Source organism: Engystomops pustulosus, chromosome 6 (genome assembly GCF_040894005.1).
Source record: "Engystomops pustulosus chromosome 6, aEngPut4.maternal, whole genome shotgun sequence".
NCBI lineage: Eukaryota > Metazoa > Chordata > Amphibia > Anura > Leptodactylidae > Engystomops > Engystomops pustulosus.
Window position 1 is genome coordinate 154,785,480 of NC_092416.1, and position 26,457 is coordinate 154,811,936.

The 26,457-nt window shown below is 43.3% G+C and overlaps 2 protein-coding genes across 7 annotated transcripts in view; one reads left to right on the forward strand and one right to left on the reverse strand.

Moving 5' to 3' along the window:
• The first annotated feature begins 5,384 nt into the window (after positions 1–5,384).
• AANAT (aralkylamine N-acetyltransferase) lies at positions 5,385–12,316 on the forward strand. Its single transcript, XM_072111959.1, has 4 exons — positions 5,385–5,537; positions 9,587–9,773; positions 10,519–10,673; positions 11,733–12,316. Exons 2-4 carry the CDS (start codon positions 9,629–9,631, stop codon positions 12,036–12,038), a joined length of 606 nt encoding a protein of 201 aa, XP_071968060.1. The 5' UTR covers positions 5,385–5,537; positions 9,587–9,628; the 3' UTR covers positions 12,039–12,316.
• Positions 12,317–15,935: 3,619 nt separating this feature from the next.
• RHBDF2 (rhomboid 5 homolog 2) overlaps positions 15,936–26,457 on the reverse strand; it is a 43,414-nt gene continuing 32,892 nt past the window's right edge. For all 6 annotated transcript variants that reach the window (XM_072111953.1, XM_072111955.1, XM_072111957.1 and 3 more), the window contains 8 exons: positions 24,407–24,568; positions 23,981–24,087; positions 22,808–22,871; positions 22,272–22,366; positions 22,099–22,174; positions 20,061–20,161; positions 19,828–19,981; positions 15,936–18,569 (listed from right to left, as the gene is read on the reverse strand). In XM_072111953.1, the coding sequence (XP_071968054.1) occupies positions 18,150–18,569; positions 19,828–19,981; positions 20,061–20,161; positions 22,099–22,174; positions 22,272–22,366; positions 22,808–22,871; positions 23,981–24,087; positions 24,407–24,568 (1,179 nt within the window). In that variant the 3' untranslated portion in view covers positions 15,936–18,149. The remainder of the gene's footprint in view (positions 18,570–19,827; positions 19,982–20,060; positions 20,162–22,098; positions 22,175–22,271; positions 22,367–22,807; positions 22,872–23,980; positions 24,088–24,406; positions 24,569–26,457) is intronic.

The following is a 26,457-nucleotide window of genomic DNA, read 5'->3' on the forward strand; positions in this document are numbered from 1 at the left end:
CTGGATTTGGGGATCCTCTGCCTCCTCCTTGCAGATCCTCTCCAGTTCTCTCAGGTTGGATGGTGAACGTTGGTGGAAGCCATTTCCAAGTCTCTCCAGAGATGCTCATTTGGGTTTAGGTCGGGGCTCTGGCTGGGCCAGTTAGGTCACAGAGATGTTCTGAAGCCTGTGCTTTGTTATTTTAGCTGTGTGCTTAGGGTCATTGTCTTGTTGGAAGCTGAACCTCGGCCCAGTCTGAGGCCCAGAGCACTCTGGAAGAGGTTTTCATCCACGATATCTCTGTACTTGGCCACATTCATGTTTCCTTCAATTGCAACCAGTCCTGTCCCTGCCCCCATAGCCTGATGCTGCCAGCACCATGTGTCACTGCTGGGATTGTATTTGGCAGGTGATGAGCAGCACTTGGTCCTCTCCAAAAATACCACTTACAATTAACACCAAAAAATTCAATCTTTGTCTCAATATTTCTCGAAGTCTGGGAGTCCTTCATGTCTTTTTTTGCAAACTGTATGCAGCTTTCATATGTCTTGCACTCAGAGTTGGAATGGCCCACCGGTAGGCCCTGACACCTGTCCCCATAGGAGTCCCCTGCCAGTTCTAGCAATAGTACATGAAGCTTATATGGAATTTGTGAAAATGAGCAGCGGCAATTAGTGGCGTGTAGGCCCTTTAAATCCAGTGAAGCCAGGCCGCGTGCGGAGTCGGAGTCTAGGAGTCGGAGACGTGCGCGCGGCGGATGGGACTGAGACAGGAGGCAGAGGGGCACGGGTGAGCCTGCGATACGCAATATGGGTCGTGGGACCACCCATGACAGTATGCCCCCACTTCGGCTTGAGCAGGGAGGCATGGAAGGAGTTCTGGATGCATTTGGTGGGAGGAAGGTGCAGCTTGTAGGACACCGGATTGATGCGAGTCAGGACCTCAAAAGGACCCGTGGACTAAGCTCGTACCCGGGGATCTTCAGCCGGAGGTACCTGGAGGACAACCAGACCTTGCCCCCAGGAAAGAAGATAGGAGGAGGTATGCGTCTCTTGTCGGCCTGGGTTTTGGTGCTGGCAGACGCCTGAAGTAGAGTTTGACGAGTCTGTTCCCAGAAGGAACTGAGGTCCTGCACCAATTCTTCCACTGCAGGAACATCAGAGGGAATGGACAGAGGAAGCGGTGGGCATAGAATTCATCCGTAAACAATAAAGAATGGGGCTACACCAGCAGATACCGAGACCAGAGAGTTATAGGAGAACTCTGCCCACGGCAACAAAGTGGACCAGTCGTCCTGACGGGCAGAGACAAAATGACGAAGGTAGCAGCCCAGAGTTAACTCTTTCTACCTGTTCATTTGACTGCAGATGGTACGCAAAAGAGAAGTCTAATTTCACCTGCAGCTGATTACATAGAGATCGCCAGAAGCGGGAGACAAACTAGACCCCTTGGTCCGAAACGATGTGAAACGGAAGTCCATGCAGCCGAAAGATGTGGGTGAAGAACCTTCCAAAGGGCACGTCGGACATACGTTTTGCCCGGTGGGAGCTGGTCCACATACGCAGACCAGATGGCGAGCTCCCTCCAAAAGGTATTGCCATTCTTCTAGGGCAAGCTTGATGGCCAGAAGTTCTCTATCTCCAATAGAATAATTTCTCTCTGCGGGAGAAAAAGTCTTGGAAAAGAAGCCACAGGTGAGTGTTCGGCCCATAGGCCCTTTCTGGGTGAGCACTGCCCAAGCACCTACGGAAGATGCGTCCACCTCTAGATGAAAGGGCTTCTCCGTATCAGGCCTACAGAGAACAGGAGCCAAAGCAAAGGTGGAATTAAACCTTGATAAGGCCCTCAGCCGCTGAGGGTCAGAGGCAGGGATTGGCGCCCTTCTAGGTGAGTGCCACGATAGGAGACACCAGAGTAGAGAAATGTGGGATAAACTGCCGGAAATAATTTGCGAAACCTAGGAAACTCTGGATAGCACATAGACCTTCTGGACATGGCCACTGTAGAACTGCAAACAGTTTAGCAAGATCCATCTGGAGACCTTTGTCTGAGATTATGTAAGCTAGGAAAGGAAGGCTTCTCTGTTGAAATAGACACTTCTCGAGCTAGGCGTAGAGACGATTAGTCCGTAGGTGACCAAGAACTTGCCGTACGTGAGACTGGTGGGTCTCGATGTCTGGAGAGAACACCAAGATGCCGTCTAGGTAGACCATTACACATGTGTACAGCAGAGGAGAGATAGGAGAGAATTTGACCGCTGACCAAGGAGATGACCAGAGGCTTCTCTAAAGGGACCACAGGGATGTGGTGTCGGGAGACCAGAGTGGAATCAATGAAGTTCCCTGCAGAACCGGAGTCCAAGAAAGCAGAGACCGCCGTAGCCTGGGTTCTGCGGGAGGAAGACAAGCCGGGGTGGCAGAAGTCACGTAGCAGTCTCAGGAACCTGTTGCTGATGCTGAGTGGCTAGCAGCTGTTGCAGCATGGCGGTGACTTGTCAAAGATCTTTGCGTGTGTGGCAATCTGCCGGGATTGCTGGACCACGATAGTGGCAAGATCAGGCGTGCAAGGAAGCGTAACCTCGGCAGGATCCATGGCCGGATGTTACTGTCAGGATGAGTGTATCCTCTGGACCACCGCGGGAGATGGTACTAGCCGACACCCGGGGCCAGAATCTAAGTGGCACCTGGTCTTCACCAGAGCCCGCTGCAAAGCGGGATGGTCTTGCTGCGGCGGGATACCAGTAGGTCGTTCCACGGGTGCGACTAGCCCACGGTGGCAGCCGAGGTTGAGGTACCTTAGCAGGAGACAGTCTTGTGGTCAGGTTCAGGCACAGGGTCAGGGCAGACAGGAGAGATGATAGGTCAAGTCCAAAACAGGGAGGTCCTGGCAGATGGGAACAGGAACACAGGAACGCAGGAACACGGGAACACAGGAGCAGGAAGCCTAAAAAGATGCTTTAATTGCAGCAGAAGTGGTCAGTCTTCCCCCACAGAAAAGGTATTCTTCAATGAGAACTGTAGCTAAAAAAATATATCCCTGACCACAGAAGGCCACGTCGAACGCATCTGAGAAGACCATTGACCTGTGTAATGGAATAGCAGGGTATGCAGAATGATTCACTAGCGTATAATAAGCAGAATTTGATGTCAACTACATGTAATACACACTCTATCCTCCAGGTGTCACTCCTGGTCTATTCTTGGTGTATACAGCATATCTAGTGAATGCGTCTAAAGACCTTGACCAAATTTTTTGTTTCAGGCTGAGAAGGGTCTTCCAGATGCAGATTAAGATTAGATTGCAGGAAATGCAACCAAAACAGTATAAAATTAACATGCCACTTTGTAGTGAAAGGTTCCCCATTCCTTATTTTTACTTTTCAACTATTTGAATGCTATATAACAGTGGTGGCGAACCTATGGCACGGGTGCCAGAGGCGGCACTCAGAGCCCTTTCTGTGGGCACTCAGGCCAACTCCCCAGCACACCAGACAGGATTCAAAGAATCTTCCTGAAGTTCCAAGCAACTTAAAAGATGCTGCTTTCAGTGATATTTAGATACTTACTTTGCTATTTGGGACTGTAGGAAGAGGGAGAATGAGTAGACAGGGCCAAATTATCTTTGGAGAACCTCCTGCCGGCCTCACGATTTTCTCTGTGTACAGAGGGACACTGGAAGAAGCTAAAATGATGAAAATTTGCTGTTGCTGTCCTCAGGAGGCCAATATGATTGAATGTTGTTGAAAAGGGAGCGATAAGTTACTGCTTTAATTTTTGTTTGGCACCTCACAATAAATGAGGGGGGTTTTGGGTTGCAGTTTGGGCACTCGGCCACTAGAAGGTTCGCCATCACTGCTATATAACTATGTTCTGTACCCAAGAGGGCTGTTAAGAATGATGAGGAAATATTGCTTTGCTTCCTATGTCTCTGTGTAGTTACTATAAAGTTATCCAACTATAAAATGAATTCTGATCTTAGCTTAAGTTAAAGTGGAACTCTGACTACAGAAATGTATGACATATTCACCTGACCTCACATATCTGCTGTTGGGAGATCTCATCTAAATCGTATTATGTGTCTATTTATAGGACTCTAAGTGCATGGTTATATTAGCTGGTGAGTATGATGTGTCAGATCCCCTGTATTGCCATGAATGATATCTTTTAAATGTCATTTCTAGAGATGAGCAGACCCAACATTTTCGTTCAGGTTCGGTTTCCTGTATAATAAATGGCCGGCGCCACCCACACATATTTCCACATTGGCTGTTTGGGTGCCAATCCAAAAATATGTAAAAAGTTCAGAAAGTTCAGAACCCAATTGCTTTAGCATCCACAAAGTCCTCCATATAAAATGCCCTAGGCATGGATATTAGGTGTTCCCAGAAATAGTAGCCTCAGCATTCCCGGAGGTGGTAGCTTCAGCTTTGGAAGGTTTCTCACACACGAGGAACAAATTAGCTTGGATATTCACCAACCCTTGGAGTGCATAGCGCATAACCTGCTAGGACCGCAGGTGAGAAATATTCACTTTTCAGAAACAACATCAGTCTTAAAGGAGTTTTCCGAAGAATAAAAAATAGAAAAACTGCAATTGGCGCTCTTCTGGTGGCCCAGTTCTTTTAACTTCCTGTGTTACATCACAGGAAGCAGTGGGGGAGGCCATTCCACCAATCAGTGATTAGCAGTGATCTGTCTCAGTAATTGGCTGAGAATTCCCCCTCCCCCTTATTGGAGACACCCTGGAAGTGCAGTTCAGCAGGAACCAGAATTTGCAAGGGTGTAGTGAAGTTAATTCTACCCTCTATAACTTTATCTTTTGTTCGCTGGAAAGACGCTTTTTATTGGGGATTTACTTTTACTTAAAAAAATCTTGATATCACTGCCCATAGGAGGAAAATCATGGTAGAAAGTACAATAGAGAGGACCGAAGGTTTGCAAGAAAATCACAGAAAATCTTCCTAAAATGTGGGAATGATTTCCCAGCGATACATTTAGTGATAAATCTGTAAAATCTAGCCTAAAACTATTTAGTTTCGCTTGCAGCAGTCCAACAAAATAAAAGGTAACATCTGCAGTGCAATCTCTGTGAGTAAACTGCCCAATTTCGCACAGAAAAAAATGTCTTTTAAGGTGTGACAATAGGAGGGCGGCCTCAAGAGTATAATAGGGAAAAAAATTGGACATTTAAAAAAAATTGGTCTTTTAGGGAGGGGGTCTTCTAAAGTAGTGGTGGTCAGAACTAATCTTTAAAAGAACACATGTATAGGACAAGGATCTGTAAAAACAGTCGAAATTTGACAGCTGGAAGCCGAGTCCTGGCAGATAGGAGTGAACATTTGTCATTGTCTCCGCTAGTCACCTGTGAGATCTTAAACCCTTTGTAGACCGGTCACGTGACTGATAAATATCTTAATTCAGAGGATGTGATCATAAGCAGCCAGCTCAGGGGATCAGTGGACTCAGCGACACCTACTGAGCGGCAGGTCCCTGTCTTCCCTATCTTCTTCTTCTTGACCCAACTTAGGAGCTGTCCACTCAAGTCAGTGCTGAACAGAGGTGAGTGATCTGATGGAGAACCCTAAAAAGTGGGTAGACCATGATTAAGTCTTAACCAGACGAAACGCGTAGGTCATTTTTATGTCCATATGCTGCATGTTTTGTGACTTTTTACGCATGAAATAAAAGTGTTGAACTACTACAAGCGTCCTCCGTGATCGTGCTGGAATCTGCATACATTTGAGCTTTCTAAAAAGTTTTGAGTTATACAAAAAAAAACAAACCTGCCTGCTATCTGCAAAGTTTATTGTAGAATATCCAAATCCAGATATTGATGGTCCATTAGAAATTGGGTCTATCCAGACCATCATGTTTACAAGGTGGGGGGAGGCTTATGTGTATCTTGTTCGCTAAGATTAATTTTTTTCTGCGTATTGATTTGTAGTAAAGCTGAGTTTGTTAGGACATCTACTAATGCAGCTGTGTGTTAAAAATAATAACATGAAAAATATTTAAAAAAAATTATTAATATACCAGTATATATAATATACAAAATTAAAAATATAACGACATGGTACTCCTGCTACTCTGTCAAACCCAGCTCTGCTACATCATTTCTATTTTTACCAACCAGATCACCAAATCACAGTCATTTCCTTTACCTTTTACCATAACTGCTCATTTACAGTCCTCTCCCCCACAATTAACACATAGCAATTATATTAATAGGACGGCTCCATCTCTGACGTCTGTTTCTCACATAGGGTCCGCACCGTAATTCGCGTTGCGTAGGGTTGTTTAGAGCATTACTCCACCTTGAGTGTCAATGTTCAGCGTTTTTTTTTTTTTGTTTGTTTATTCAGATGTTTTATTCATTTTTAGCAGGCCACCCATGGAGATAAAGGGTTTATGATATGCGCTATGGATTTTTCTAGAAGGCTGGTCAGGTTTGGGTTTATTTATTGGAATAGTGACGAATTCTACTGAATAATATCTGGTTTTGGGTGACATCATAGTCTGCTGCTTATATGATGGTCGGTTAGGGATCTGAAATGAATGAGGGCACCCCGATGTTCCACTGTCCTGGTGAAAGATGTAAGAGCCATGTTTATGGGAATGATTGTGGAAATACTGGGTTCTTCTGGATAGCTATTTATGGGCTCTAAGATGGCCTCTCTAATATATGAGAACAAGGTAGCCCATTGTGACCAGGTCCTACATCTCCTATTTACAATATACAGCAGTACAGTATTAGCTTATGCCATTGTACATAATACACCATACAACACAGATTACAGATCCGTCTTCACCCCCGGTCTAATACGTCTTAGGGATAATCAAGCAATCCTTAGTTGGTGGTCCAATAGTTAGGACCTTTACCAATAAGTGGTTTGACCCTACCAGATCAATGAATTTTCCTATGTATATGTCATCAGTATCATAGACCTGGAACCCTTTAATACCGGCCTTCTACATCTTGTTATAGATGAAAGAATGTATATGATACAATTGACATTCTGATTTCTATCAATAAATATTGAGGCGGTGTCGCTCAATGTCAAAAATTTAAAAAAATGGACCACATTTAGGACCACAATAAGTAGAACTTTCCTCCTGGCAGAGGTTATAACTTGCTGTACAGTGTGTGTGTGTGTTGGTTTGGGGGGGGGGGGGGTCGGGGGGAGGAGCAGGCTGCTAAGACCCTCCATCTAAATGAAACAGTTCCAAAGAGATGAATAGAGTAACTATTAGGGGAAACAGTAGTCATATCTACATTGATATGAAGTTATTAATTCTCTGGAAAGATGATTTCTCGCTATTTTGTCTTTACACCTTGAGGGCTTTTTCACATTGGTGTTGGTGCTCAGCTTCAGTTGCATCCGTTTTGTATCATTGTCCGCAAACATTTTTTTTTTTTTTAAATGAACATTATTTGAAAACATCACACCAATTTTTCAGTAAAAAAAAAATTGTTTCATCCGTTCGGTAAGAATACAAGCCAATGTGAAAACCCAATAGAAATCAATAGATCTGTGAGGCATCCTTGGAAATCACTGAACTGAATGGACGTAAAAAAAAACAACAATGTGAAAGTGCCCTTAATCATGAGGCTTTTACAATTTCTTAATTAACCCCAATGAATATCATGCCTAATATATTCGGCCGCATCATACCAATAAGACGCTTGTTTACTCCTGTCCTGCTTAAAAGAACAGACGTTATCTTACAAGTATAGGTGATTAAGCTAATTGGCTAATCCCTGAAGACAGAGGCTACTATCACTTTTCCTGACTTAAATAACATGGCATTATGTTAAAAGTTTAAAGGAAAAGCTGATGGAATAAGAACGTACAGATCTAGATCAGAAAGAAAATGTGCAGATTGTTAATAGAAACAAAATATAAAATATTGTACCTTCAAGCACCCAGCAAGTCATCTGCAGGTAGGAAACGAATGTGTCCGCCAGATCCTTCCAATAATACAAAGATAATCCAGGATTATATGTTATATCTTATAACTATATAATGTATGGATCATATATATAATGGGGCACCTTTACTTATCCGGTCACTGGAGTGCTTGTCTGTCTATATAGCAGTGTGCGGCTATAAATCATGAATCCGTCGCTTCCCCGGACAGAGTTCACCATCTTTTTGTGGTGCATCTTAAACTTAGGGCGTGCAACACAATTTGAAAGTTAAATACGCCACTCTGTCCGAATCAGTCGGATGGTCTGACAGCACGTCCCCTAATTTGTGTCACATGGAAGCCAGCGCAGCTGCGCCACAAAAGAGTCACGTGCAAAACAATTCAAGCACACCCACTTCTTAAATACCTATGCAAGCTGTTTTAGGCCCCAAAAAGGGGCATAGTCTGACAAAAGTGCAGCACGCGACCCTTATACAAGAAAATCATAGAAATATATTAAAAATAAATGGAATAAATAATCATATTCAATTATATTGTATGGCACATAAAAATACTATTAGATTCATTTGCTTTCATCCACTTCAAGACATGATCTGCATAGTGATACAACCTATACAATAGAAAACATAGGAAAATAAAGGCAAGAAGGGAATTGAACGTCAGGTCCTGGTCATCAGTCATAAATTATTGGGGGTACTAAGTATTGGACTTGAGTGTGAGTGGTCACTACACAGAGAATGAAGCTGTTCATCAAGCTCCATTCTCTGTGTTGATTCTGGTACCGGAGCAGTTAATGGATGGATCCCCCCATCAATGTTATATATATCACCTGTCCTCTTAATTCATATCCAGTAGCGGATTATAATGTTGGTGTTTTGGGCAGCCACCCGGGTCCAAGGCTACTACCCATGACCACCTGAACCAATCGCCCAGTAGAGATAATAAAGAGAAGTCATGAAATCCTCATGCTCTCAACACACACTTACATAAGGGACCTTTAAAGGTCCTCAAACTGTAGAACTACAAGTGGACAGGAGGCACCCTCCTTTCCCAAATAGGTTGATTCTAGTACCATATGAAGGAAACAAATGCTCCACAATTTTCATGCAGCCCATGGGCATCATAATCCACCCCTACCACTATGTTTACGTAATGGGTTAGCTTGGCTCCAGACATTGTGGGAAAAACAAAGCCCCCACAATCCTGGTACCATTTGATGTAAATTAAACCAGTGCTGATCAATCTATAAATCTCAAACATGATCTGTCAGTACATGTCTACACGTCAATGGGATATTCCGAATTTTGCAACCTAACCCATCCGATTTCCTTTAGAATTTTTCGGCACTTCGGCACCAGTGGTCACTGCTGGGCAGAGAACAGCAACACAGCCCCTTTCATCTATCCATAAAATGGTGGGACTATGCAAATACGGGCAATTATGACATGTTTTTCATCTTTCATTCAGAAAAACACTATAATGCGTCCTTGTTTATAACGTGACAATCTATCCCTCCCAATTATAGGGTAGGCTTATACTTGAATATTCATGGGGACAATGGACACCTAAGTGGATGTGGCGATCCTCCCTTCTGACACTATTAGTGCCCTTTGCTGGCTGAGTCATAGATGCAGTATATATATAAGCCTTGCTGACAGGTTCTTACTTATTCCCAACAGGATTTGCCATTGGTACCAAGCTATAGAGAGCCAGATCCTGCCATGTCTGTGCTGAATGCATTGCCTTTCATGAGGCCAGTCCATATCCGATCACCGCGCCAGCAGAGACGCCATACACTTCCTGCCAGTGAATTCCGCTGTCTTTCTCCAGAAGATGCAGTCAGTGTATTTGAGATTGAAAGAGAAGGTAAGAAATTATGTATTATAAGGGTTTTTAGACATTCCTAACAGAAAAGCTAAAATTTAAGACTTTCCTACTCACTGGTGCAACGGTAAAGGGAACAAAAAGTACCAAAAAAGTTATTGGGAGGCATTGAACTTTGCTGGGATCTGTCAGTAAGCGAAGTGCTTTTTCTATATATATTTTATATATTTGTTATCCATGGGCTCCTTCCTTCTAAAATGATGCTAAGGAGCCAGACGTGCTATGGGGAGTGTTACCAGAGACCCTGTGGGCTGTAGCTTTATAAGCGGTTACACTGTGCAGGATCACTTTCCCCTCCCACTGTATGCTGAAACTCACAGCTGCAGTGAGATTACATCTGACAGAGGGGGGGAGTGCTGAGGGAGCAGAATGAAGGGGAACACATGCTTTTGCACAGTGTAACAGCTTGTGAAGCTGCAGCATGGAGGGGCTCTGGTAACGCTCCCCCCAAAGCCATTTTGGCTCATAAGCATCATTTTAAAAGTTGATTTTAGAAGAAAGGAGGCCATGGATAACAAATATAAGAAGATTATCGCAGTCACGGTCTTGGATCTTGGTCTAACTCTTAAAGCTAGCATCAAATGCTAGATTTAAGAGTTAGACGAAGTGCGATGAAAGGTGATGATAAAACTGATGCAACAAAATGTGATTCTATTCCACAGAAAATCTAGAAAGAACATTTAAAACACTTGTTAATTTTACTTTCTGTCTTTGTGTATTTGCACAGCCTTCATTTCAGTGTCCGGGGAATGTCCCCTCCATCTGGATGAGGTTAGACATTTCTTGACCCTTTGTCCGGAGCTGTCGCTTGGCTGGTTTGAAGAGGGGAGACTTGTGGCATTTATCATTGGGTCGCTATGGGATCAGGATAAGCTCAATCAGGTAACAGCAAACTGTACACAGAAAGTTGTCTAGGTTGTTGCTACACATCAGTAGTATTTTCATCAGAATCAAAAGCCAATTAATAAAAAAGGATGTTATAAAGTAAGAGGAGCAGAGCAGATTGTAAATTGTGTCATTTCTGCAGGCAGCATGTTATAGAGCAGGAGGAGCTGAGCAGATTATACACAGTGTCCTAAGTGGTGATAGAATATTATACATCAGGAGAAGCTAAACAGATTGTACATAGTGTCCCATTACCAGGCAGCATTATATAGAGCAGGAGGAACTAATCAGATTTTACTGTGTCCTATCTGCAGTCAGCATGTTATACAAGAGAAGGAGCTGAGCAGATTGTACATAGTGTCCTGTCTGCAGGCAGCATGTTATAGAGCAGGAGGCTGAGCAGATTGTACATAGTGTCCTATCTGCAGGCAGCATGTTATAGAGCAGGAGGCTGAGCAGATTGTACATAGTGTCCTATCTGCAGGCAGCATGTTATAGAGCAGGAGGCTGAGCAGATTGTACATAGTGTCCTATCTGCAGGCAGCATGTTATAGAGCAGGAGGCTGAGCAGATTGTACATAGTTTCCTATCTGCAGGCAGCATGTTGAAGAGCAGCAGGCTGAGCAGATTGTACATAGTGTCCTATCTGCAGGCAGCATGTTATAGAGCAGGAGGAGCTGAGCAGATTGTACATAGTGTCCTGTCTGCAGGCAGCATGTTATAGAGCAGGAGGCTGAGCAGATTGTACATAGTGTCCTATCTGCAGGCAGCATGTTGAAGAGCAGCAGGCTGAGCAGACTGTACATAGTTTCTTATCTACAGGCAGCATGTTATAGAGCAGGAGGCTGAGCAGACTGTACATAGTTTCTTATCTACAGGCAGCATGTTATAGAGCAGGAGGCTGAGCAGACTGTACATAGTTTCTTATCTACAGGTAGCATGTTACAGAGCAGGAGAAGCTTAACAGATTGTTTGTTCTTTGTTCTAGTTTTTATACAGATAAAGCAAAATTAGTAAATTAACTTCTTGATATAATGTAGGTTTTTCTTCTTCTAGGATGCCCTCACCCTGCACAAACCCCATGGATCTACTGTCCACATCCATGTCCTGGCTGTCCACCGCACGTTCCGGCAGCAAGGCAAGGGATCCATCCTGCTCTGGCGTTACCTCCAGTACCTGCGCTGTCTGCCTTTCGCACGACGGGCTGCGCTAATGTGTGAAGATTTTCTGGTTCCTTTCTACTCCAAGTGTGGCTTCAAGGCAGTGGGCCCCTGTGACATCACCGTTGGAGACCTGACCTTTATTGAGATGCAGTGTCCTGTTAAAGGTCATGCCTTTATGCGCAGAAATAGTGGTTGCTAGCCCCCCCAACCTTCCTCCTTCAATCTGACAACCTCAACCCCTTTCGCTTCTCAAGGGTTACTAATAATTGCAGAGTGGAAAGGTTCACCCTAAATGTGAAAGGAACTGACAGACATGAAGTGGTTAATATGAAGTGTATGACAATTGTGTCCCTGACTGCAGAAGAGAAGCCCCATTGTATAAAACCCCTCACACACACACAAATCCCTTCTCATTGTACAAATTCCCAATCTATATGATCTGTCATAATAAATCTGTTTTTTTTTGCTGGTTTTCTATGTCTGCCTGGTGTGAGAATTATTCATTAATGCCTTAGATTGCTACCACTAAACTTAAAGAGAACCTGTCACAAGAAATGTAATTTTTTGCTGGTGACAGGTTCCAATAGGCTGTGCTGATTTAAAAAATGCCTTTGTTAGCATTTTGAGTCATTTCAGTACTTTAGAAAACATTAATTCACATTACCTGGCTCCCTGCCAGCAGCATGTCCTGGGAGGAGGGGGGGCTGCAGACTGTGTGTCCGTGTCTGTCCCCTTTCTTGCACATTCGTGCAGCTCCCTGGTGCCTGGTATTCCCCTGGCATGGTACAGAGGAGAGGAAGAATGCATGAGGAGATACACGCTTCCAGCTCCCCTTGGGACTCATCACATGGTAATGTGAAATAAAGTTTTATAAAGTACCAAAATGATTCAGAATGCTGACAGACATTTTTCCCGGGGATGTCAGTGGTAGATTACCGCTGACATCCCGAGACCCCCGATGCCGGCTTGGCTCCGGTGCAGAGCCAAACCGGCATCGTCTCCGCACCGTAGCCCTAATCGCAGGAACCAGTGCCGTAGAGCTACAAATCTACCATCAAAATCAAGCATGAATAAACCAGGGAGACTTGGGCCGCTTTCACACAACATTTTTTACGTGCCTGTCCTAGGTGTATTTTTGAACTTGCATTGCCCTCTGTCCCATTGTATTCAATGGGTTTTGTCAAACTTGCATTTAAAAAAAAATAAAAAAAAACTTGAAGAAAGTCCAATACAAGTTAATGGGCATGCATCTGAAGCGCCTTGCACACTGAGACATAGGTAAGTGCAATGTGTTTTAACTGATTAATTGCCATAAAAAAATAGACCACAGTCATCAGTCTATTCATTTTAACGCATTGAAAAGCAAAAAAAACTTGCATGAAAAAATCCAGAACGCTATCGTATCAGATCAAAAACTGACAAAAAACACAGGCAAAATTGTATGATCTGCAATGCAAGTGTGAAAAGATTTCACATGAAAGTGGAAATGCATATCTTACCCGAAGGAGCAAGTAGTTCAGTGAGGTAAAACCTGGTGACAGGTTCCCTTAAAACATTTAGATTAGCTTATTGGTACCCCATGGCCATAGCTGTGAATTGCTGGTGTTCTCTTTGGGTCCATAATCTTGTGCATGTGCAGAGCTCTCCTCCTACTACAATACAGGCAGTCCCCGGGTTACATACAAGATAGGGTCTGTAGGTTTGTTCTTAAGTTGAGTTTGTATGTAAGTCGGAACTGTATATTTTATCATTGTAATCCCAGACAGAACTTTTTTGGTCTTTGTGACAATTGGAGTTTAAAAATATTGGGTTGTCATAAGAATCAATATTAACACTAAAGCTTCATTGCAGACACCTGTGATAACTGTTATAGCTGTTTATTGTAGCCTAGGACTATAGTACAATAAATTACCAATATCCAGAGGTCCGTTTGTAACTAGGGGTCGTATGTAAGTCGAGTGTTCTTAAGTAGGGGACTGCCTGTACTGTGCATGCACCAAGACATGGGTCTACCTGAGATCACAGCGTGGATAAAATCAGCATTATGTACAGCGCCAATATCTGTAAGGGAGGGATTTATTTTAGTTGGATGGATGTTTTTGGTTGTATTTTTGCGACTTTTTTAGGGGCATTGGGACTTTTGCACAATGTTTTTGTGACTTTTTCAGGCAGGGCTTGTCATGTACTTGTCATGTCTTTGTATTTCGCCTGCTTCCAAATGTTGGTGCAATATATAGTAGGTGTTTGTGCCTAAAAAGTCACAAATAAATGCGCATCAACACTCAAAGACATTGGCAGTACAAAGATCTGTGCCTAAAAGTTGCTAAATCACTGCCGAGGTGTTTTGCGTTAATTTAATGCAAAGCACCGGCGGCTCGTTCCCGATCGCAGGCGTTACTATAGTAACGCCTATGCGATCGGGCCGCGGCCTGCCCCGGTGGATGCGGCTTTGTCTGCTTTTGCAAACGCAGACAAAACGGCACGTGTGGCACCAGCCTAATGGACCAGATATATCAAGCAGTCTAAGGGCTCTTTCATATTCGTGGTTCAGTGATTTCCATAGATGCCTCACAATTCATTGGGGGAGATTTATCATCAAGTTTCTGAGGTAAAACTTGTCTATTTGCCCATGGAAACCAATCAGAGCTCAGCTTCAATTTTGTAAACAGCTGTGGGAAAATGAAAGCTGAGCTCTGATTGGTTGCCATGGGACTTATGATAAAAATCCCCCATTGCCTTATTTTTCCCTGATCCGTTCTCTGTGGAAACAATTATAAAACACGTCCTATTTCTGTTCAAGGATGTGGATCACAAAAGGCAATATAAGTCTATGGCTCCGCAAAAAAAACTGATGAAACTGGGTTTTTTTACTGATGAGGTTGAGGAATTACCGTAGGTGTGATGTTTGCAAAGCAACGTTAAACCTTCAGCCTTTTTTGCAGACACGAAGACAACAAAGAAGAAAATTAGAGACATAGCACACCGCATGCGCAAAGGAAGCACAGCACCAACGCCAGTGTGAAACTAGCCTAAGCCACTGTGATAAACCTGATGAGGGTCAGAGCTCCAGAGACAGTTTCAAAATTGTCGGAAAGAGCCTGCAGAATGATAACCCCCCATTGGAGACATTCACCACTGTGCAAAAGGAAGGTGCAGGGAAGCAGAGAGATAAATATGTGTGTAGTAGAATCTTAAAGTGACTCATCTGACACAAAAAATGACTGTTCTCAGATCATTTGCTTATTATTTTTCAGGGGATTTTTTTTCTTAAGGTCAGATTTCAGATAAAGAGGAAATTCTAGAAAGGGTATTTTATACCCTACCTGAGGGAGGTGTTAAATTTAGTAGGGAAAAAGATAGCGTCTATCTTTATGATAGAAATTGCACCCCTGCTACAACAGACGTCTTTATAGTTATTGGGTGTCGGAAGCCAACAAATCTGATCTAAACAATCATTTATTAACTTCAAGTCCCAGAAGACATCAGAGGCGGGGGCTTGAAGTGTCGATGCTGCCATGATAGTAAAGGCAGTGATGCCGAGTATTGATGATAGAGGATAGCATGGCATCACTCCTGTGCCACAGTGACACGTATTTATGCCACAAAAGTAAACCATAGCTTAAAAGGAAACCTACCATTTGATTTGATGCATTGTGAAGCTGCTGTAGCTACACTGATGCAGGAACATATCTTGGTTAATCCCTGAGCTGAGTGGTTTTGCTGAAAAAACAGTTATAACATTCAGGACCTTGGGAAAGCTGGGTCAGGCGGCTGACATAAACACATTACACACAGAGCTTGTAATTACAAATGGAGGTTAGTGAAGCATGACTAATCAACCTGAGTTGGTCACTTATACACAGTGCAGCAATTGATTACTCTGTCTGGCAGGGAGAACAGTGATTGCATCATCCTCTCCTGCCGAGAAAACCTCACAGGCTAGTAGAAGCGCTGAACCAAGCGCTGAAGGAGCCATAGAAGGGGCAGGGCTTCATTATCATAATGTTCTATGTGTTTTGGAGTAAAGACAGAAAATATATACTTGGAAAATCCTTCATGTTCTCCCCCTTCCAATTCACGCTCAGGACATAAGAAGTGGAAACATAATATGAGTGTTTTATTTCAAAGGCCGTTCGGTGCTCTGCGGTTTCACCAGTCCCGAAGCTCCTGTAACAGCGGCCGTATTACAAACCTCCCCATCCTCCCAGGTGGAAGGGGAGAGAGCAGGGTGGTGCAAGTCTCGCTTTAAATAAATTAAATATAAACATTTCACCCCCAAAAAAGTTGCATCCAAAAAAACTACGGTACTTTGATTGCATATGTCTCGTGACAACAGGGCTTGTACAAAAATCAACATTCACTCCAAAAAAATGGGTTGCGACACTTTGCGGAGCGGACCCTATTGCGCAGCAAAGGGTTATTTTTTAAAAATTCGAGCGTCCCATGCAAATGTCTTATGTTAAAAAATATTCTACTAAAAGCCCTTTCTCGTTTTTTTCAGTAGACGTGTGCACAGTGAGATAGATTATCTTGTGGATTTGGTCCTTTTATGCAAAAACAGAGAACACTGCGTCCCTGATCTATGTGCAAGTCAGGTGGATGTGAGGTACCGGAGATCCCTGATGTCCTTGCTAGGACTGGAAAGGTGGTGGACACTGTGTCCCTCTGTGTGTGGGAAGGAGTGACAGATATCTGGAAAGTGGATGAGGAAGGTGCCAACAGGAGCTTACATGTGACTGGACTTATTTTGGGGCTATATATAGGGTTGGATAACACTCATCCCTATGGAATGAAGACTAATAATTCCTTGATGTAAGGATGGGATATGATCCAATCACCAACAAATATGAAGCTTTTATACAAGTTGACTACCAAAAATGTATGGGCTTGTGATGGACCCTGTCCTAGTTAAAAGTCTGCAATGAAGATCCATCAGACCATTTAAGTCTGGGCACCTTATTGTTTTTCATAGGTGTAGGGGTGTAGAGCAGGATATGGTAGAGGGAGGGAAATTTGAGCTATGCGATACATAAGACAATATGATTTGAAGCAGGAGTTCTTAATAAAAAGTATAGCGAATCCTGACAGGACTCCTAGAAAAGACAGTATGAGTCCTGATATGCTAAAATATGCCTCTTACAGCCAATCACTGTGTGTGGGCAGGGTTATCAGGACTCTCACAGCCAATCATTACAGTGTGGGTGGGGTTATCAGGACTCTTACAGCCAATCACTGTATGTGGGGCAAGGTAATCAAGACTCTCACCGTTAATCACTGCAAGTGAAGAGGGTATACATGACTCACAGCCAATCATGATCTGTGGGGGTGGAGTAATAAGGACTTTAACACTAGCTATGGGTATGTTAATCAGAACTTTCACTTTTCATCACTGTGTGTGTATTGGTTAATCAGAACTCTCACAGCCAAGCACTAAATATGGGTGTGGATAGTCAGGACTCTCGAAGTCAATCTTTGTGTGTGGGTAGAGGAATCAGGACTCCCATGGTCTCTCCCAAGGGTCCTGTCAGGAGTTTCTCTGATTTTCACCCAAAATTCCCACTCCAAATCATATGAACCTATAAATTGGAGCTCAGCTTCCTGCTCTCATATAAGGCAGCAGAAATCACTTGGCAGGTTCACTTTATACATGTTAAGAAGGTGCCTAAATAAAAAAAACTATTTCTAGGGATACTCCAGATATATGAACTTCTATTAAACTCTATGAAAGGTTGAAATGTAAACGTACTTTGGCCCTAGCAAAGTAGCAGATTACCTTACCAAACATCCCTAACCTCCTAGAGTAGGGCCTAGTGTTTTCTCTATCCCAGAGTTTGGTATGTAAACTTAAGTGAGATTCTGTCCCTCGAAGGCAGGGTTTTGTACCAAAAATTAGCACCTCTGCACAAGTCTTAGAGGGTTCCTTTGTAAACGTTCCCATACTTTCAGCTGCTGTGGTTGACCATATTGTTGGGAGTTTACACTCAACATAAAAGAGTAAGTTAGAGGGGGAGGGAGTGATTCCTGAGCTGATGATCCTCCAAGTCTTTGCAAAGCTCATTCACCCTCCTTTGGTTCCTCCAAAGCACCCTCCACAGTCAGATAAGTGGATCCAACGGCGGGCACCAAGATTTGGACTGACTCAGATATGTCAACGTCACTACTGGCACTAAAAAATAGCAAGTACATATTGCCCAGAGCGGTCATTCACTTCTCAAAATCTCTCATCTTTTAATCTGAGCTCAGTCTGCCGAAATCTTCAGGACCTTCAAGTTCTTCTTCAAAGAGTTTCCAGGGTTCAGAAGCCAAAAACTTAGTGGAGCACCTGGTCTATATCATATTTCTCACAAAACTTGTTGGTAAAGGGTATACAGGTGAGATATTCCATCCATGCCCAGTTGATGGGATAGACATAGAGCCAGATCACTAGGGAGGCAAAAATACCTACAAAGACCATCAGTGAGACAATTATCATAGCCCTTTTACGGTACTTGTCGACATTGCCAAAGGTTATGTAAGGGAGGAAGGCAAAGGACAGCAGAAGACCACTTATGAAGCCAAAAATATGGGCTATGTTGTCAATCCACGGAAGCAGTCCAAAGAGGAAGAGAAAGAGGACAATGCCAAAAAGCTTGAAGAGCGCCTTCCATGGCTTAGCCAAGATCTGCCAGCTCTGGAAAAGTTCAACGAAAAGACATGCCAGAAGACCGAACTGAGAACCTGCCGGACCAACCTGAAAGAGAAGACAATCTGGTGAGTATGCAAAAGTATAAGAATGTGGTCCACTCAGGTCTACAGAGAAATCATACAATAATACAGAAATACAAATCCTGGCCAACGTCACGTTTTCCACTAATCCCATTTCCAATCAGGAGACAATGTTACATCTGGAATATTTCCTGGTGGGAATCCTCTGTTACTTCAGGGTTCTGACACATTTCCCCCAATGAGATCTCATTGCTCCATGTTATCTCCCACGTTGGCACAGAAAGCTTGTCTGTGACATGGAAGAGACAAGGTGGTAACCCTATAAAGATGCATTTACACAGCGGGATTTGACCCGTCCTGAGCTGGGCGTGCAGTGTCCTGCATTCCACCAGGAATATAAAGGCAAGAGACAGGTCCCTTTATTCTGCGTTGTTTTGGTTCTTCCAGTTTTTGGCCCTATGTCTGTCCGAAAATGCAGGAACCCAAGGGTCGGATCAGAATAGCTATATGCATTCTCTTTACCACCCTTGGCTCCGCCTCTCAGGGGATTCTAGAACTTCTGGAAAACCCCTTTAAGCAAAGGAGATTGGGCAAAAGAGCGATCTACCCAACAGCAGCTCCAGAGGATGTATGTCCACTCTATTACACCCCTCTCTAACAAAATTCTGGTCAAAATGACACAATTCACTTTGTAAGGCCACACATTGTTAGAAGAGAAATCATCAAAGGACAAAAACAACCAAATCTCAGATTCCTGGACGCCTAAATCATAGAAAGGGGGAAATATTTTCATAATTCAGTTTTTTCTTCATTTCACCAAAAATTCAAACAAACATGTTTGATGCAGACTAAACCGAGATGTAAAACGTGAGGTTAGTGAAAGTGCCCTGACCCAGTGAGAGTTACAGACAGATCCAATTAGGAAACGGGTGACAAATCCTGACTGTCTGATCACATGGATTAGTGACTGGCGTGAGGCCAGACGGCTAATCTCTCTATAATCATATGAAAGCTAGAAAGTAAGGAACATGAGAAGGGAATTCACGTGCCCGACAGACCATGGAGGCTGGCTAAGTTTGAATACTGCTACCTATATCATTTACCTACCTTACTTGACCGGAACGACCCTGGCATCCAACGTTAAAAATTTTACAAGTTACACAATTGTCCACATTTAAAAGGACAAAAATAAATTGATTCTTCAGTAGGGCCGAGCTTTTTGTTTAGTCCTGTACAATCCATTTATTATGTAGATAACTTGGGTCTAAAATGTAAGGACTCACCTCAGCCCTGTAGGGCAGGAATAAGGCACTGGCTAGGTTCCCCGTAATCCCACTCAATGTGTAGATGATGGAAATCCGAAGCCAGCCTGCCAGCTTCTCTAGATCACGTAAGACCGTCATCTGGAAAATCACTGACACCAAACAGTGGATAAGCCTGAGGAAACACGAAAGATGAAGTCAGTGGCCAAATACGTTGGTGAAAACTTGCTACCTACCTACTGAAACATACTTACCCAGCATGAAGAAAAAGTGATAGCCACAGTCTGTAAAACTGGTCAGGGATATCGGGATTTAGGAATGGCAGTAAGCCACACACTTCATCCAGACAGTGAACCTGAAGCAGATAGACCACTAAATATCAGACACTACAAAAAAAAATCTGCTGTAATTTTCACTCAAGTATTATCATTCAGTACACTCAATCGACTCTCAAAATCCATCATGATAAACCAGGGACATTACTCATAGATCCAGGCACTTGGACTGTGGTAATCTTCTTATATTTGCTATCCATAATCTTCTTCCTACTAAAATTAACCTTTAAAATTATTATTATGTGCCAAAAGGGCTTTGGGGGGTGTTACCGGAGGCCCCTGTGCTACAGCTTTTACACTGTGCAGAAGTTAATGTGCCAGAAGGAGGGGGAGGAGGGTGTAATACCAGAGCCGCTCCTTGTTGGAGCTTCACAAGCTACTACACTCCCACAGCACTCAGGAGATATGTTCCTGCACAGTGTAACAACATGTGATGCTACAGAATGGAGAGGCTCTGGTAACACCTCCGGGAGCTTCTGTTAGCATAATTTTAAAAGTTGATTTCAGAAGGAGGCCATGGATAACGGTGCCCGGACGGCTGTAAACACAGGAAAAGTTAGAGCATGATCTATCTTTTTCCCATGCATGGTATGGTACGGAGACACACATGTGCGTGCATTGTACCGCCGCCAGGCGCCATAGTCGCCTATGGGAATGCATATAGCCACATGTGTAAAAGCAGCCTAAGAAACCTACAATACCCCTCTCTCCATAGCACAATTACCCTGCACACATATAATTTACCACTTTCCTAAGCAAACCCCAGGACATATCATATGTTACCAATGCTCTGCTGCCCTGCCACTAGTCTGATGGATTACCAATACCACTGTATAGGATATAATGCTGTGGATATATAGGATAGGATATAACTGCTGTGCCCACTACCACTCAGGGTCTGTATCTCAAACTCCAGTAGTAATATTTCATAGTTGCATAATTGTATGGATGTGCGAATGTACTGAATCATCTATACATACGTATTTATAGAATAAATTGAGGAAGCATAAATTGTAAGGGATTTGTCATCTAGTTTCACCATGCTAAATGTTTCCAATGTATCTAAAAACTCAGGAGTTTATCTTCTTAGCAGTTTCCGCAAGTTAAAATACTGTAATAAATCTCTCACACTGCTGTGCTTTTAACACACACACGCACACTCTCTCTCTCTGGGTGTTGTAGAATTCAGCTAGAAGGCTGCTACAATTATTTTGAGGGAGGGTTTGTCGAATCTCAGTGTAACAAGCTAAGAGAGCAGTTTGAGGAGATGGTCATCAGAGAAGCCCCAATCCTGGAATATCAATGCAATTTTCACACACATAATGGGGCTCATTTACTTAGGGTCGCGCTGCTCACTTTTGTTGGACTTTTCTCCTTTTTCGTGGTTTGCACGGCTTGGACAGGTATTTAACAAGTGCCTGCGCTGGGATTTTTGTGCACGCAATCCTTTTGTGGCGCAGTTGCATTGGCTTCCATGCAACATGAAATTTGGGGAATGCCGTTGGACCATCCGACTGATTCGTACTGAGCACGGGATTTAACTTTCAAATTGTGTCCCAAGCCCAAGCACTTAAGATGCACCACTAAAAATGATGGTCAACTCCATCGGATCTGAGCGGGGAGGCTGCACATGCAGAATATCGGGCGCACAATTTTAGCGAATCGCAGACAATTTTATAGTCGGACAATGCACTTTCTGTGAACTCCAGCAGGCGGCCAAGTAAATGTGCCCCAAAGTTGTCATTACACAGCTCGCTCAGGGCAGGTTTGCATGATCAGTATAGCTCATATATTCCCTTGAAAAGTACACATTATCACTCACCCAAGGCATCTGGGAAAGAACAAAAAAAAAAAAAAATGCAACTCCCTAATAAGAGTCAACGATCACTGGCGGCCATGTTGACGTCTAGCGATATGGACACCATATTCTTATATCTTTCGTCGAACAGCAACTTACCTGCGAGCAAAGTGTGGCCTCTTCATGGAAGTAGCCATGCATAAACGTACAGTATTCCCTTGTTGTAATTTCACAGCTGAGGGAAAAGAAAATAACAATATGGTAAGATGAGAACCTGAGAGGGACAGTGGTCACTGTGGTGGTAACCCAAATTATAAGCCCCTTCTTCTTACCTTCCCTTGGTACCGATACAACACGGTCTTCCTTTGATTGCGCAGTCCATGTGTTTAAGTCCAGTGTGATTGTTTTTGGGTTGGTAGGTGCAAATCTAGAGAAAAGGGACAAAAAAAATTAGATGAATCGGTCAACTTGTTTAGACTAGGCCTCATCGACAACCTCCAAGTTCTTTCCATTGACATATGCTTAGGGGAAGCACTTTGGATTTCAACATGCTCCAATCTTAAAGGGGTTGTCAAGGATTTAAAAACATTTTAAAAAACAGTGCCCCCCACCTCTGGTTTGTGGTCGTATTTCACCTCAGCTGTAAAGAAATGAATAGACCCAACTTCCATTTCCATGCACTGGCCACAGTCACATGTGGAGCAGTTTTTGGATAAAAATTGACATATTTTTTTCACATCCCGGACAACCCCTTTGAAATTTCCTGGGAGGGGAGGGGGGATATGTATGCTCGGGTTCAGGTGAAATATGGGGAGGATGTTGTGAGAAATAGTAAATATGGCTAGCCGAAATCATTGTTATTACTTACTGGCCACTTAGTGATGTCATCAGCCCAGACATGGGGTGTAAGTGAGGCAGGTTCCTCACATGTCCTGGAGGGAAGAAGAGAAATAAAATGAAACTAATTTATTTGATCCATTAGATTCATTGATCCATTAGTACGTTAGATTAGACCTCTATTACGTTACATTACAGACAATGTTAATTGGCCACAGTGGCACTGAGAATATGTAAATTATGTGTAGAACTGTAAGGAGCATACACAGCTTTTCCACTGGTGACTAGAGTGATGGAAAATCCCTTTAAGGCTGAATTCGTGCACACGTCGGCACAGGGGAGAGTAGGGGGTGAGCCCTGCTCGCCCCCACCCTCTCCGTATAGATGCATGCTGCATGGTGCCGTAATACGGAAAAAGATAGGACAAGTCCTATCTTTTCCTGGGTATGGAACGGTACGGTGCCGCACGTGTGCTGTACTGTACAACTCCGTGCGCCCATTGCCGGCCTATGGGGGACGTATATATGGTATATGGCGGGCATATATACGCCCCCCAACGGTCATGTGAATTTAGTGGTTCTCCCATATTTTCAATTTATCCCTTATCCACAGGATAAGGGATAATCAACTGATTGTTTAGGACTGACTGTCGGACCCTCCACCGATCACAAGAATGAGGATCTTGTTCTCAGCAATTGATTGAGTGGCAGAGTATGTGTGCAATAAGATAAAGTCTAAGACATGTTTTATTCTGTATATTGTACACAATAGAAATGAGGGAAGCTCATCAATACAATATGATATATGAATACAATAGGGGATCTATTCAGGACACATCATGCTACTTTGTCACTCATCTCACTGCCACAAACTCTTATGGCCCGAGTCCTATTCCTGTAAGTAAGCCAGCATGTCAGCGCGCCAGGACACGGCACGTGGCGAGGAAGCCGATCTTACCTCAGGACAATACATCCTGTAACTAGCAGACGGCTTTACTAATTCAGTCCTAGTAATCCAAGGCCAGAGATGGGTGGCAGCTGGCCCTGAGGTGAGGCGCTGCACCAAGCCACAAGTCAACACATATTTTAACCATTCAGTAACCAAAATTTTTTTCATTGAACATAAACATGGGTATCCATCATCCTGAAGACGTCTCCACATAGTAAGGACATTATAGGCACCCACCTATCATAATATAACTCACCGGGGGTCTTGGTGACACACCGCCCCTGACACCCTAGCATCACCGTACGTCCCATGTAACAAAGGAGCTTTATGTTCTGGCCACTTTATAAAAGAAGCCAAGGTTTCCTAGAAAGAAGTACAAATATGAATCATACAGGTGGTAAAAATGGTTTAAATAAAACAATAGATATTTTGACACCATTGTGAAATGGGGTTAAGTAACCTTCAACTGAATCGATTTCATCTAACAAACCTGTAAGTAAAAATTTAACTGAGAAAAAAAAAAAACTTTGGTGAAAGTGTAAATCTGGTGTAAAAGATACAAACTTCACCCTACAAGTCATAGACCAGGAACATAAAGAAATAACATGTGCTGGTGAATGAGCGCCACCTAGTGGTACAATATTAAGTGCAGTACATCTGATACATGAGGGTGTATTCTTACCGAGCAGTCTCTTCGTTGTGTCTGTACGCAGCCAGAGTTATCGTTCTGAATGCAGCAGCCGGATTCACGTTCTAAGTCATGTTCTCGTTTTATCAGTCTCTCGATTTGGGCATCTCGCCTGATGCATGGGGAAAACTTTGCTCCCAAGTGGATAAGTGAGATCTGAAATGAGGATAGAAAAGTATAAGGCCCTGTTCACATCTCCTTATTTGAATCCTTTATCTTTAGGTCACCATTAAAGGTGCGTTCACATGATCAGTTTTTCAGATGCAGTTTTCAATGTCCAAAGCAGAAGTGGAATGAAAAAAGAGGAGGCAATTATGGCCTCTCCAATTATCAGGGTTGGCTCCAGGTTTCAGTAGGACCGCTGCAGCAGAGCCTTAGTGGACTAAAGTGCCAGCATTCATAATTCTGAAACGAAGAGTCTCCTGTTCTAAAATATTCCCTAGTTTATCATCCCAAACAGCCCCCTCATGGATATTTTATATAAGCGCCCCTCACCCCCTATGGATTCATTAAATAAAGGTCCCTCTCCCCCAAGGATTCCTTATGTGGCCCCGCCCCCAAGCAGCCCTGGGCCCCGGGCACTTGCCCAAGTAGGCCCAGTGATGGCGCCAGCCCTGCCCATTATGATCCACACCCGCTTTTGGCTTTAAAAACTGCATCTGAAAAACTGAACGTGTGAACACACCATTAAACTCCTTTGACTTCCATTAGGTATTTTTTGGCAAAGTGATGTCTACACAATACAAAGTGTTTATTGCTTGGCAGACAATGGGTGCAGGAGAAGTGAGGCATCATGCACAGGACCGTGTGCAAGCGGGCTGAAAACAAAGGGTCGTGGGCTGTTTGTGGGCCGGCTGACATGGTAAGGGTAGTCACTGCTCAACCGTATTGATCCATATCAATTTAAAGAGACTGGCAGCACCACAATGGGGACAGGAACAGGACCTGCAGTGCGATCAGTCGACACATTCACAGTGAAGTGAGGCACAGTGCACGTACCACACACTGAGAGCCCAAAAGAAGGCTATGGGGCAGTGAGCTAGCCGCAATTTGTGTTGTGTGGATTAGGTCTTAGGCTGAAGAGTACTGCCCCACTAACCAGAGAGAAATCTGTGAGGATCTTGATATTTTTGTATGGAGATCAGGGGCGTTGCTAGCTACACAAAAGATCCGGGGCACGGGCCCCAATGTATACCTACCAAATTCTCAGTAGTGTTCACCTACGTGCTCTACGCCCAAATGCACTTGTTCACAACAGTAGTACTAATAATATAAAATACCTTGTTTCATTAGTGACAGCAGCTGAAGTGTTCTTGGATTGTAGTTGTTCTCTGCTTTCTCTATCAGGCCCACCTTCATTTTCTCATTATACACTCTACCATGGCCCCTTAACATTGTCATCCTGCTGCTACCCCTAATACAGCTACGCCAAACACTGCAATACGGCTACACGAGAACTACACAAATAATACTCTAAAATGCTCCCTATTCTACCTTGTACTGTAAAATGCCCTTTTGTGAGCTGACAAAAATGCAAACACCACCACTATTGCCCATTTTTCTGCCCCCAACACTGGAATATTCTCATATATATGTGATATTTCTACCGGACCAGAGGAAGGCCATACACCTGACTTGAAAAAGAGAGACCCCACTGTACATGTTGCAGATTTCATGTAGATTTTCCACATTAATTTTTTACCTGTTTTGTTTCACCTGATCTGATATAATTTCAAGCAAAAATCTGCATCACATTCCGCAGCATGGTGTGGACTTGATGCCGATTTGTTCCGTAGATTTCAATTTAAAAAAACGCTTACAAAAATCTTAGAGGATGCACAAAAAACTAACACAATCATTATTTATTTTCCACACTGAGGGACAATTTCTTTGCGGAATTCTTACACATCATCTACTTTACTGATACTGTATTACGCTGCATATTTTCTACACGAAAATCTGCATGTAAAATCTGCAACCTGTGAATATAGCTTTAAAGCGGTATTCCCACAAAGTCTTAAATATACAAAATAGCACATTCTCTG